The sequence below is a fragment of the Perissodus microlepis genome, chromosome 4 (assembly GCF_051167445.1).
Source record: "Perissodus microlepis isolate ML-2025 ecotype Zambia chromosome 4, ASM5116744v1, whole genome shotgun sequence".
In the NCBI taxonomy this organism is placed as follows: domain Eukaryota; kingdom Metazoa; phylum Chordata; class Actinopteri; order Cichliformes; family Cichlidae; genus Perissodus; species Perissodus microlepis.
In genome coordinates, this window is record NC_140464.1 from 23,005,645 (window position 1) to 23,019,703 (window position 14,059).

The following is a 14,059-nucleotide window of genomic DNA, read 5'->3' on the forward strand; positions in this document are numbered from 1 at the left end:
TATCTTAATATCTTGACATGCCAAAATCCGACGTTTCAATGGAATGAACTAAATCTCTTTAGGTGTAGGATATATATACGTGAATTTCCAAATTCAACAACCTACCAGTTGATATTTTTTTTGGTCCTCAAGCTTTAGATACACGTTGATGGAAAACAAATATTTTTTAAGTTAGTTAATATCCTTAATGGCTTTCTGCTTGTAAGGCTGCTAAACTGCAATTTTACCTTCAATCATTTCAGAGTTTCGACCACAAATTATATCCATGTCATAAGATTCCACATGACTAGTTTTTAGTGGTGTTACACAGAGCTCTGCCTTGGTCCCCCTTATATTTATCATTTCTTTTACCTTTAGGTCACAGTTGTAGGTAATTTGTCATACTTTTTCATTCTTATGCTGATGACACGCAGCTCTGTCTCTCCACTAAGTCTAGTTCCACTTTCCTGCCTTATTCCCTTGCTGAATGTTTACGGAAGATTAAATTGTGGTTGTCAAATTAAACAGTGACGAAATAAAGGTTCTTCTGGTAGGAACTGTTTGGGATATATGTGATAAATTCTCTCTGTGCATGACTTTTCAGTTTGCTTACTGTGGACGCAGAGGTGTCGATGATGCAAAAATCTTCATCTTGGACTCCATCCACAAACATCTGGAGTTCCCTGACTCCTCCGCCAGACTTCTATTTGCTGATTTCTCATCAGCGTTCAACACTCTGCAGCCTCATATCCTGGCCACTAAACTTTCCTCCCGATTTCACCTGGATGATCAGCTAATCCTGTGGATATTGGACTTTTTGACCAACAGGACTCAGAAAGTTTGGGTCAACAACTCTCTTTCCGGCCTCCGTTCCAGCTGTGGGCGATCGTGGCTCAAGAGTTGGGAGTTCGCCTTGTAATCGGAAGGTTGCCGGTTCGAGCCGGCTCGGATACTCTCGGTCGTTGTGTCCTTGGGCAAGACACTACCGCCTACTGGTGGCGCGATATGGCAGCCTCGCTTCTGTCAGTCTGCCCCAGGGCAGCTGTGGCTACAACTGTAGCTTGCCTCCACCAGTGTGTGAATGGGTGGATGACTGGGTGTGTAAAGGGCTAGTAAAAGCGCTATACAAATACAGGCCATTTACCATTTACCTCCACTGGCTCCCCCCAGGGCTGTGTGCTCTCCCCCTTGCTCTTCATCCTCTACACCGATGACTGCAGATCCACACAGCCCAACTGTCACCTGGTGAAAATGCTGACAAGACAGTTCTCCTGTCACTGCTGACAGGCCCCTAACAACACCATGGGCCCACTCTGCAGGAGTTTTTAGAGTGGTGTAACAGCTCTAAACTTGAACTGAACGTGAGCAAAACCAAAGAGATGGTGGTGACCTTCTCCAGTAGGCAGAGGGATCTGGCTGCTTCAGTCACCACCACCATCCATGGGAAGCCAGTGAAGGTAGTTGAGGAGTACAAATACCTGGGAACCATCTTTGACAACCTCCTGAAATTCTCTAACAACACTGAGGAGATTCTCAGGAGGTGCCACCAACGGCTATACCTCCTTAAAAAACTTAACTCCTTTGGAGTCAGCACACCCATCACGATGACTTTTTACTATGCCTTCCTTGGAAAGCATCATGACCTTCTGCATCACCTTCTGGTTCCACTCCCTCAGCCTTTAGAAGAGGAACAGACTGAAGAAACATAAACTACTCGACACTCTTTTTATACTGCCGACACTTTACTCACTTTTACTCACTTACAGTTATTTATTCACCTTTCAGTCACTTTAATGTTAATACTGTGTAATTTTAAAACTGTGTATTTACTCTATATTGTGTGTATTTATTATCTCACCCCTACTGCCTGTTTATGCCCTGTCCTTATCTTCAACGTCATGCTGCTCTGTTGTATGTTAATTGGCCCTTGGGGATAAATAAAGTCTTCCTGATTCTGATTCTGATTTTCTAATCTCTCCTTCTTCTTTCCTCCTTTAATGAAGCACGCATCAATATCTCCACTTACATAATATTAATTCACCCATTCATGACAGTGCCTCTATTCTCACTCATGCTCTGCATTACTTGATTAATATAATTCTGTCCTCTCTGGGTTACCGCACAAAAAACTGGTTCAAAGTATGTGGCTGCTTGTGTTACCAGACCCTCTTCCATAGACCATATGTGTGATAAATGTCACATTAATTTTAAGTGTCTGCTTCTTACTTAGTCTCTCTATAACCTCACACCTTCATATCTCTCTGATCTTCTGCACAGTGGCACTCGTACTTCCCGTATGCTGAGATTATACTGCCCTCTTACCAGACCACTGTGGGCTTTACAGCTGAGTGGCATGTCCTGCACCACATTTACAATATTGGCTTTAAAGGCAAGCCTTTAACCTCCTAGGACCTGGCGTCCACATATGTGGACATCACATTTTGGGTTATTTAGACCAAAATACTCAATTTTGCTCTACAGGGGCCTGATATCCACTTACGAGGACATTATACTGCTACTGTTCTATCAAAATTTTAAACAAATATTTTCATATGTGGCTCTTATTTTTCTTAAAAACAAAAATAAGGTAAAAAAAAATCTGGTAATTCTTTGTTTTTACATTCATCGGGCCCCAATATGCCCAGATATCAAAGAGAGTTTAAAGCCCGCTTATTCTGTTTGATTCTGCATTGTTGTTAATTTATGAATACTGTGAGTTTGGTATTTAATTAATGTAAGATGTCCTTGAGTGTGTTGAAAGGTGCCTATAACTAAAGTAATCCGATTACTTTTTTCAAATAACTAAGTAATTAATTACTTTTGAAAATAAGTAATCAGTAAAGTAATGGGATTACTTTTTGGGGGAAGTAATCAGTAATTAGTTACTGATTACTTTTTTCAAGTAACTTGACCAACACTGCCTATAACTATCATTTATAATGATAATAATACATTATTATTGAAAATATTTTTATACTACCACCTGCATCCAGAGTGACTTAGATTTAAGTCACCATTTACTCATACACTTAAAATACTAACAGGTCCAAATGACTGTCTTAGTCAGATTTTCTCTTAATTATGTTACACAAAATATTCTGTCCTTAGACTCCCCTGTATCATAGTAACTCGTCGATACTGCCCTGTGATTGGCAGACCACATCTGTGGTAGCGTCACAAGACAGATGAAGTCGGTAGAGACATTCTCTTCCTGTTCTACTTTGTCGCTTAACATATATTTATTTGACCTTAATTTTCTAATTTTTTTGGTTTACTATTACACAATTTTCTATTTTTAATATATCGTTTGTTTTGTCTGTATAACAGAAAGAAACAGCAGCTCACCAAGCATGTGATGAAAATGGTGAAAAGAAAAAAAAAGGGCACTGCAAAACGAGGTCCTGTTTCCTACTCTGATACCACAACACACACACCAGTCTTATGACTCACTGTAGGTTACTTTGGAGATGGTGCTGCTTGCACTTTTAGCGTGCACAAAACAGAGATAAATATTGCGCTCGAAATAAAAGCTTATTCAGGGGAAGTTCTGTAATATCCTGCTCAATTAACATAAGTTATTTTAGTTTGCAGAACAAAAGCAATATGATTCATGTGCACATAAAGTAAACAAAAATGAATGAATAAAATAACCGCTTTTGTAAAATGCAATCCCAATTCATATTATAACTTGGAGAACTGGGTCTGTAAATGGCAGTAGTCGCTAAAGCGGTTATTTACCTCTTTGTGTGATGTGTAAAGGCAGTAGAATGGAGGTGGTTTCAACACAAACCACTGAAACTTGTGTTTTTGTCACAACCTCCTGCCTCTCCTGTCAACCCAGACCTATATAATAAGTATCTGTAGTAGCAATCTGATCCTTTACTACACAAAGATAGGAGGTGGAGGGGTCTCTTTGAAGTTGCATATGCTGACTAGACAATGCATAAACTGTCAAATTCAGCTCTAGCTGAATGTGTTAAGTGTGAACTGATCAGCAGATAGTACAGCTTTCATGTCTGAGCTCATCTGTTATGAAGCCTGTGTGAAGCTAATTTGACGTTTTTGCAGAAGTTTAATGTAGATACAAAATGTCATCAGTTCACTATGATGAATTAAAAGTCCAGTGGTTCATGCTTTCAGTGTGTAGTTCCGTGTTGTGGTGCCATGTTCCCTTTTACAGAGAATCCAGCATTGCTAGCTGCTAGCTCTGGTTTATCACAGCAAGCTAACATGTTTTACGGTTTGTTTTTTCTCTGTTTATTTTAAGTTGCATATCAATTTTGTGTATATACACACACACACATATATATATATATACTTATATATGTGGAAACTACACATATATACACCATATACATATGTAGTGCATGAATTCTGACAGGATTGTGCTATCTTTGGCCCAACACATTGGGTTGTTCACTTGATGGAAATACAGATAAGATGGCACTTATGCTATCTACCACATTGTTTTGAACATTTGCAACTTATCTAGTCTTTGGCCCCACACGCTGTTGTTGTTCATCAGTGAAGTCAATAGTCCAAAGCTTGAATAACGCTGCAGCACATTTACCATCAATGTCTGGAAACATCTGTTAGTTGGGGATGTTTTGCATGGACCCTGCATTTTTTCCCTGTCCCAACAATATCAAATATTTCTCCCACAGCCCACCAGTTAGGTTAACTGGTGAGTTTAGCTCTGTTAAAGCATGTACAACAATGCTGTATATGAATGTATGCATCTGCATAACTTTGTGCTGAACATTGTTGGGGGTCACGATCTCTGTCTAAATAAATAAATACATCTGGGTAAATTCCAAGATGATCAAACATGCAACTATTTTGCTGGTAATACCTGAAATGAGTAAAGAAAATCAACAGCCTATTTATGCAAGATAATTCATAATTTTATTGGGGGGGGGGGTATATTAGTTGAGTCTGATTGTTGGGGGGGATGAGTCAATAAATGATGTATTTCTGGCAGTTAGGAGAACTAATCTTGAAACAGTGTTAACCCACTAGTTTTCAAGAGCAGCACTGTGCTTTGTTTTATAGAGCTGTAGGGTTCGTATTATGAGTATACCCTCCCTTGTTATTCTTCTCACCTTCTCGCCACTGAACATTTCCCCACTATGGTTGTGGTATGATGATTTTGTTGCCTTCCGAGCACAAACATCTCTATGGTCTTTTCGACGACTTCCTGCCACAGGCACAGCGGACTTTGACCTTTCAGTGAGTGTCATATACGCTCACCAACCCCCCCCCCCCCCCCCCCCCGCTCCTTTGCACATTTAAACCCTCCCCTGCTCTCGTCTCGCTGGTTCTAACTGATGCCGACACCTAAGTAACTGCAGGAACCCGTGGCGGCTGCATCACGCCATCACCCTCTGGCCTACTACTGCAGGCCTAAGCCCACTCAGGCAGACAAAGTATAGCTGAGTTCAAAAACACTGTGTCGCAACAGTTGTAATGTTCTGCATGAAAGTGTTTTTGTGCGTGTGGTTTGTAGGCCTATATGTTTAGTATAAAGGCAAGTTACACAATGGCCTCCAATGACCTTTAAGACAAAGATGAACAAAAACGTTCTGCAAACTTAAATTGATCTCACTGATTTGGTTTGCACAATCACTGTGCTCGCAACCTACAAACCTACAAAAGTTTGTGTGTCTTGTTAAACAGGAGATTCTCTGTTTCTTTTCTTTTTTTCAACTTTACCTATCACGTTTAGCTTGTTTGGTATTGTTTTTATATATTTCGGATTTTACTGGCAATATGCACAAAGACAAATTCTGTTTTTTTATGGTCACTTTTCTTGTGACAACCTTTTGAGGTGCAAATTATCCAAATTGTGCTGTATAACAAGTGATGCCCTTCCAGCTCGTCATTTTGTATTTCTAGAAACTCCCTTGCTTACCGTTTTGCCCCATATCACCATTAACAACTGCCACATAGCCCTCACTGTAAGGGTTAACGTTTGACACAGTGAGACGGAATAACAGGTGGCCTTTGACTACAGAAATGCCTGGTGGCCACTGACTGAAGAGCTGTCTGCTGCTTTAACTTTCAACCTCCTTTACTCTCTGTCTCTTTGGAAGTACTTAAGTATGTGTCTGCAGCGGTTGCGGCTGTAACAGCAGCGGTTTTCATGCACAGCTTCTCGCGTTTGCATTTTTAAATAACCCCACGATTCTAAATCGGGTAGCTTTAGCCTATATAATCCTTTGAATGTCCTTTTTAAGATGAGTTTCATTGACATAAACCACTTCATAGAGCAATTCGCGAGTTTCTCTTTATACAACCCACTTTACAATTGTGATTGAAACAGGATGCGGTTGGATTTCTTGTTTTCGGTACAATTATTATTACCTTAAACAAGGCAACGGGGCCTCAGGTAGCAGTTGCAGCTGGTGGCGAGCAGAAGGAGGTGTTGTACAACAAGCCAAGCCCCCACCGCCCCCACCACCACCATCATCATCTCACTCTCCACCCCGGCCCATCGTCTCTCATTATCACTCACCGCTGCACGAAGCTTCCTGTAAGCCCCTGTAAGCTGTGGTTTCAAGTGGAAAATATCACTGGGCACTTAAGAGAAGAGGGAGGGGTGAGGAGGAGGAGGCAGAGGGATGACTGTGAGTGACAGAACGACAGCACCAGAAAAGACGACGATGTTCAAATAGAAAGGAACAGAAGGAAATCTTCTCGTCAGTCCAAAAGAGGAAGCAACAATGTGTTTCCTGACCACCTGCTACCAAGACTCATGAGGTAATTTATTACTTCTTCAAACATTTTTTATTAGTCCTGTTTAAGGGGAGGGGGGGAAATTACTATGTTAATTAATAAAAACAGTCATTTGCTGATGTAATAACTTTAAAGTACATACACACAAACACAAGTGTGTCTTTCAGCTTGGAGTTGATGATTTTTTTCTGTACTGGATAGTTTTAGTGAGTTTTTGGAGTCAAAACAGCGTGATGGGAAGATTCATCTCTTTCAGGTCACATAATGTTCCCCCGAGGTTTTTTTTAGACTGGTTTGTTCATTTTCTCTCATTTGTTTCATTAGCATAAAGCCACACACACTGCAAAGTATGAAGTCAGCTACTGTAAACTAAATAAGGTGTTGCTTGCATTAACAGTATGGCTTAGAGGAGGTCCTTACTGTAAAACACAGTTGATATATTGCCACAGCTTTTCAAGCTGTGAATGTTGCCCTTCCTAGAAGCTTTGTGGTGATTATATTTAGCTGACTTCCAGGTCTAAGCTGGTGTATTTACAACTTTTTATTCCTCTCGCCCTTCTAACGCACAGTGCATGACCACTCTTCTCTGCCTACAGTCATACCACATTCACGGCGATGGAGGTGCTGCTGTGTTCACACCTCCTGATAGTTATCATTTCAGTGCATGCGGCCCACTCCCACAGACTCTCACATGGTATGAGTGTATATATCTGCAACTTGAGTGCACACAGAGTTCAGTCTACTCTGAATGTAAAGTCTCGTGATACTGATAAAGCAACACTATCCCAACTCCTGTTTTCTGTTGTGTCTCTGTTACTCAAGGACTTTCCTGTGCAAATGACTTTTACAACAATGTCAGCTGCACGCTGAACAGCTCTGCCGTGGGTCCCGGTGCAGACTGTTGGCTTTCGGGTGTGATGACAATCTGGACACATGGCAGTCCTGCCCTGTATATGTAAGATATTTCTGACATACTGAAAACTGTGTGTATTAGTTGGGGGACAAAGGTTTTAATTTTACAAAAAGAAACATTATGGGTCACAGTTTGGCTACAAAACGTCAGTGCTAAGTGAAGATTTTGCCCTTTTTTTTGTCCTTTTCTCATCTAGCCAAAAATGCAAGCTTGAACAACATGAGAACTCTCTGTTTGGCTGCAGTATTGTCTTTGAAAACGAAGTAAGTATCGGACACATGCAAACATGGCAAACTGGATTACTCACACAAGTTCTATCCTCATTGTTTAATGGTTTATTGCTTTCTTCCAGACTTTAAATCCTTTTAAAAGACTGAACTTTAGTGTGAATTGTAATGGAGTGTTAGTGGAGGCCCTAATAAACTATCGCCCACTAGACTGCAGTGAGTAGCTCTGACTTCTATTCAAATTGTTGTTGATACACCGCACAGTTGGAATAAGTTACAACGATGGATTAATAACTGCAACAATTACCAACATTTAATAATCTGCCTTGTTTATACGTCTGTGTATGCAGTTATAATGAATCCTCCAAGTGCTCCCAATGTCAGCATCAACGGCACAGACCTCTACATAACGTGGAGCCCAGGCAAAAAAATCTCAGTGTACTTGTCACCCCTTTACTTCCATATCCAGACCAAAACCAGTGACCAAGAATGGACGGTGAGCATCTACATACATGCAGTAACAGAGTTTTCCATATTTAACCATATAATGCCATTTGTATCATATTTGCCACATGTTCATCAGTTTCTGAGACCTCTGTCTCATCAACATTATTAATACTTGCCATGATTTCAAAACGTTATGGACAAAACTCTTTTTTTTTGTCTAAAATTAACATTGTTCTTAACGAAATGTTGCTAAAAATGCCCAATGTATGAAATGCGATAGAAAAAATATATAATAAATAAATTATAAAAATATATCATAAACAACATGATACAGCAAAACATGTTTTGTAGATTTTGTTATAAGGATTATTAAACATCTCAGTTCCAAAAAAAATCAGAATTTTCTGGCTATTTTTTGATGGGTTGGGTCTTAAAGAGGACTTGAGCAAAGTTTCCCAGGCTTTCTCAAGATTTTTCAGGCTTTTGCTTTGGACATCTGCTGCTTCTTCATTCATTTTTAGTCCAGTCCTTGTATTTGATCATGTTCAGATGAATTTGGCACAAAAAAAAGTTTTAAATGGTGTATTTTAGGCACGTTGTTGCCACCACCCTGTTACAAAAACACATCAGATAATACGGTAGGACAAGAATAAAACCAAAGACTCCAAAAAGCCATAAGCTTAAAAAACTGATAAACGTGTAAAAGCAAAGGACAAAAGAGGAAGTTGGCAAGCCTAAATACTATCTGCAGTAGATGAAGACATTCTTAACAAAAGGGAAAAGGGAGAAAATTTGAAATTTTTAGATTCAAAAAGGATGTATGGAGGAGGTGATCTGTAAAACACAGAGGAGGCTCTGTCGTGGATTAGGGCTGCTTTTCAGCCCATGGTGTTGGAGATCTTGTCAAACTGAATTATCAACAAAGAAAACCACCATCAGGGTTTGATTCACCATCAAACACCACCTGAAAAGTGTCTGATTGATTTTTCAGCATGACAATGATCCCAAACACACTGCCAATGCAGTAAAAGCATACCTGATAGAAAAAACACACACAATGGAGCATCAGTCATGGATTGGCCTCCCCTGAGCTCGGACCTCATCCTGACAGAGAACAGAATAAAAGGCAGCAAACATCCAAAGAAGAGCTTTGATTGTCCTTTAGGAAGCCTGGAGAAGTATTTCTGAAGACTACTTAAAGAAATGACAAGAAAGCTGCCTAAGAGAGATCAGACTGTGAAGAATAAAGGTGGTCGTACCAAATACAGATTTTCAAGCTGGTTAGAATTATACAAATACCTCATAACTGATTCTACTTTCAGTTAAAGCAAAATTCTTTGGAGACACACCTTTATTTTGACCCTGTCTTGAATTTTCTATTTTTCAGGAGGCCAGAGATTTCAAAACACCAGACAAAGAGCTGAGATTAGCTCTGTCTGAACTAAAAGGGCATGGGGACGTCAGAGTGAGAGTTAAAACTGAAAAATCTGGATATAACGGCCACTGGAGCCACTGGAGTCGAGCGTCATCCTGGAAAGTGAATTCATCGGACAACCTTGGTAACAACACAAACAGTGTAAATGGTGAGCTTGGTGAACACTCTGCTTATCTCTTGTCAGTCTTAAAAGCATCACAGTTCAACTTTTTCATTGGGAATAAGTGCAGCTGGAAAAAAGGATGCATCCAGTCTGCTTCGTTATCTAGGCAACAAAGTAAAGGTCGACTGAATATGTACATTTGTACATGTTCAGTCTGTCTGCTCTCTGTTTCAGAGGGATTTAGTCTGTCTTCACTGGTGAAGATGGGACTGTTCGGCACCGTGTGTTTCATTATTGTTGTTGTGCTGGTCGTTTACAAAAGATGCAACACCAGGGGGTGAGTAAACTGTGACTTTGGCTGTTATCGGAGTGCGCATATGTTTGCATGTATGTGTGTATATCTACACACTCTGTATATCTGATATACGCGCTCGACCCCGTGTTGTTTCAGGCTGCTCGAAGGGAAGGCAGTACCGAACCCTTCAAAGTATTTTCAGTCGCTGCACTCTGTCCACGAAGGAAACCTAAAGGTAAAAATAATAAATGTTCTCGACTAACAATCCATTTATCAAAATATCCAGCCGCAAGCAACACAGACCGCTTCACTGCAGAGGTGTCAACACACAACAACACAACTTTTTGTAGTATATTATGTGGTATTCATGGGACCTTTAACTGTTTAAGTGTGAGGCGCTGTTCGCTGGCTGAATTTGTTCACTTTAGACGTGGATCAAAACGACATATAAGCATATAATGCAAAGGCCATGGTGTTAGTTTCTGACCTGCTTCTCCTTCTCAGTAATGTTTATTAAATGAAGACAATGAAGTTTGATTAAAATGATAAAATGTCATAAAGTTAGCTCTTCATCAAAGGCTCTGATTCCCACAGCCCACAACAAAGGGAGAAAGACCTGAACCGCACTCCCGTCAGTTGTCTGTGGCAATGGGTTTGGATTCCCGCCACACCTGAAATAGTTTGTAAAGTTCTAGTTTTCTGCTTTCTGGCACATTCGCCAAGATTCAACCAGTTAAACTGTCACTGCGCATGTTCACTCTGGGCTACATCATACAAACTGTAAGGCTGGTATCCCAAAAGAGAACTGCTGACATCCTTTTATGGGAAAAAACGAGTAATACCATCACAGAAACATATGCACAACTTAAATTCTGCATTCAAAATCTCACACAAACTTCTACTGAGCAAAGTAACTTCATAAATACATATAGCATTTAAATAAATGTGAGTCTGAGCATCCAAAAAGCACCATATTTCATAAAATAATCATTGATGCATACAAATCATTAAGAATGAGACATTTTTAACAGTTGTTCTCAAACTGAACAAAACGAGAACAGCATTTTTATTATTAGAGCAGTTTTTCCCATGGTGCTGTAACTGTCTGTCTGTCCTACACATATGCTTAAACAGTGAGTGCAGGTACCAAGAATCTTGGATTGCAATTGGTTTGAAGCCTTTTTGTTAAGTGGACAGCCTAATTTCTGCAATGAAAATGTGAAATTCAAACAATTTGAGGGGGAAATTAGAACAGATGTTAATGGCTGCATCAGTGGGAGCAAAAGATAAGTTTTCCTAATCCCTCCTGCTCTGTGATTTTGACCCTTGTTCAAGCAAAATATTCTAGAAATGCACTTAAGCTCACTCGTGAAACCTGTCCTTACTATGCAAAGTGCTAATTCACCTTTCAGTTCATGCAGAGTGTGACGCACATACACACATTCTGATACTGTTGTGTGATTCTTTGGGTGAATATTATAGTCTGAGTGTTTTTCCCCCCACAGAAATGGCTGAATCCGCTCTCAGTTTCAGAGTCGTTCTTCACAGCACAGCCCATCGACCAAATCTCCCCCGTGGAGGTGTGTGAGGACTTTGATGTAGTCCCATCCACCTCTCCCTCCTCCAGCTCCACCAGCGCCCTGCTTCACTTCCAGAACTCAGACACCAGCGGCATCATCAACAATTCCGCCTCTTCGTCCATCTTCTCCAACCGGAGCTATTTCACCTCCAGCTCCTCCGGTGGCTTCGCGTGCATTGACCCCACCCCGGCCTACTTTACCTACCACGATGATTTTCACCCGTCCCTCTGCCCTTCGCTCTGCGGTTTTCCAACCTACGAGAGTTTGAAGAGGGAGCCGCAGAGCCCAGACTCGGGCTTCGGAATCGAACTTGAAGCTGACAATGAGGAAGAAAGGTACATGGAAGGAGGAGAGCAATTTCTCTTGGATGATCACAACATTCCTTTCCTTATCCTTCCTGTACGCTTTCCTCCACACATATGTCCCACCTTCTCTCCTCCAACACCTCCCAGCCTCCTTGTTGAACCACAGATGTCCTCTGACAACCATCAGGAGGATACACCCATGACAGCTGCTAGCGATGATAGCTCTTCAGCCTGGCTCGTGCCTGGCGCCATGTGCAGATCTTCCTCCATGCCCGTGGAGCCCGGTAAAACCGGCTACCTGACACTGAAAGAGCTGCAGGCAACATTCAGCAACAAATCCATCTGAAAAGTTTCTGTGCAGTCAATTAAAACTTCTTCTGTTTACACAACAAACAAAGTGTAACTTCTAGTCTGACAAAGAAACGAATTCCACGATCGCCTACATGATTTATTCGTGTACGAGTTATTTTGCAGACATTAGAGCACAACAGAAAATGCAAAATTGACATATCAACAAAGATGTTGAGCACAAGCGGGATACACGGCAAATCGCCGTGCAGTTTTGATTACAAGTGCCTAAATAAGTGCCTGAATGTGTTTCAGCATGGCTGCTGAGTGCTTAGACTTGCTTCCAGAAGCAAAGCGTTACTTTATAAAGCTTTATGGCAAGTGTGCCGGCAATCACCCAGTGTAATCATGGTGAAAGCGAGCGTAATACTCTTTCTATCGTTTCCTTCCATCAAACATGTAGCTGTATAGCTGCTGAATGCTAGTGGTGAATGCATTTTTGTTGGAAAGCTCCCATTCAGCAAGCTGATCTGAGTTTTGGCATTAAGGAACATTAATAAAGAAAAAAAAAGCTACATAGGTCTAAGGGGAACTCCAGTGATATTTCTTTGCCAATAAACTATGACAAAGGCCAATTTTATATAACATATATAGTCATTTAATCAGCTGTTGCTATAAAAGTAGAGAAGCTTTCCTGTTTACATGCTAATCGGTTAATGTAGGTTTCACTTTCACACTTCTGGTCTTTTGTTTAGATGGTTTGGAACCTATAACTGGTATCATAGCAAGAAAAATATGCACATAAATCAGTGTTTCTGACAGAGCATGCTAACCAGCAACCTGCTCCTGAAAGCAGTACAACGCTGCACAGTTAACCAGCATGTAGGCTGCAGCGGGGGCATCATTTAGCCTCATACTTAGCATCTCATCATCATGTCGTACTTTTAGAAAAAAGCCTTAAACAAAAAAAAGCATAAATGCCACAACAACACATAAATGCCCTTTTAAAGTTTGCTTTTTATTACTTTAAATGAATTCCAAATAATCAAATAGTATGAGAGTGCTTTAAAGCTACTTCTATTTTTGATTTGTTGCTGCAGGTTGATTTTGAACTTTTGAAGTAGTGAAATGTTCTTTTTTTTGGTGACGTATTGTGTGTGCTTATTATGGTAATCATGATGCCTTTCGGCTGCATAAAATTGAAAGGGAAGGGACCAAGTCTACACCAGCAGTAAGCATTATGTTGATTCGAGTTAACACTGACCTGTTGTTGAGAAAGAAAAAAAAGGCAGCTGGTTTGCCTCTGTGTTGTTTTTAGTGTGTATTTGCTATTGTGCTGATATAGTCTTTATTCTTCTGTCTGTAATGATGAACATTTATAATCACTCAGAGCTGACATCTGCCAATAAATCTAAATAAACTTTACAGAGTGAGTAATTGTGTTTGTGCTTACAGTACACGCTTAGCAGATCTGCTAAATTCATTGGACTGCTCATTGTAGATTTGTGTAAGCCGTTGAGGTCAGTGTAAAATGTCGCCTTGCCTCTACGCGTGCAGTATGTTTCCATTACACTCAGTGGCATCTGTACAGACGCCAAACAAAGTAAAAGCTCTAGTAGAAATGGGTCACCCTTTGACTTCCTGTGTCTCTGTGGAATGAGGGCTGAGGGGTGGGCATGTACCGACTTGAGAAAGAGTGTGGGAGACAGCCTGTGTGTTTGCACGTTTCTATATATATGTGTGTGTGTGTGC

General features: G+C 40.6%; 1 protein-coding gene across 3 annotated transcripts; it reads left to right on the forward strand.

The window, feature by feature from the left end:
- Positions 1-6,506: 6,506 nt before the first annotated feature.
- Positions 6,507-13,732, forward strand: il2rb (interleukin 2 receptor, beta). Of its 3 annotated transcripts, none has more exons than XM_084926526.1 (10): positions 6,507-6,738; positions 7,284-7,408; positions 7,537-7,669; positions 7,824-7,890; positions 7,980-8,070; positions 8,205-8,350; positions 9,689-9,884; positions 10,053-10,176; positions 10,291-10,369; positions 11,640-13,732. In XM_084926526.1, the coding sequence occupies exons 2-10, from the start codon at positions 7,330-7,332 to the stop codon at positions 12,363-12,365; spliced, it is 1,641 nt and encodes a 546-aa protein (XP_084782652.1). In that variant the 5' UTR covers positions 6,507-6,738; positions 7,284-7,329; the 3' UTR covers positions 12,366-13,732. The 3 variants fall into 3 exon arrangements, with proteins under 3 accessions (XP_084782652.1, XP_084782651.1, XP_084782653.1); XM_084926525.1 differs by having other exon boundaries at positions 7,311-7,408; XM_084926527.1 differs by lacking the exon at positions 7,284-7,408.
- The last annotated feature ends 327 nt before the right edge of the window (positions 13,733-14,059 follow it).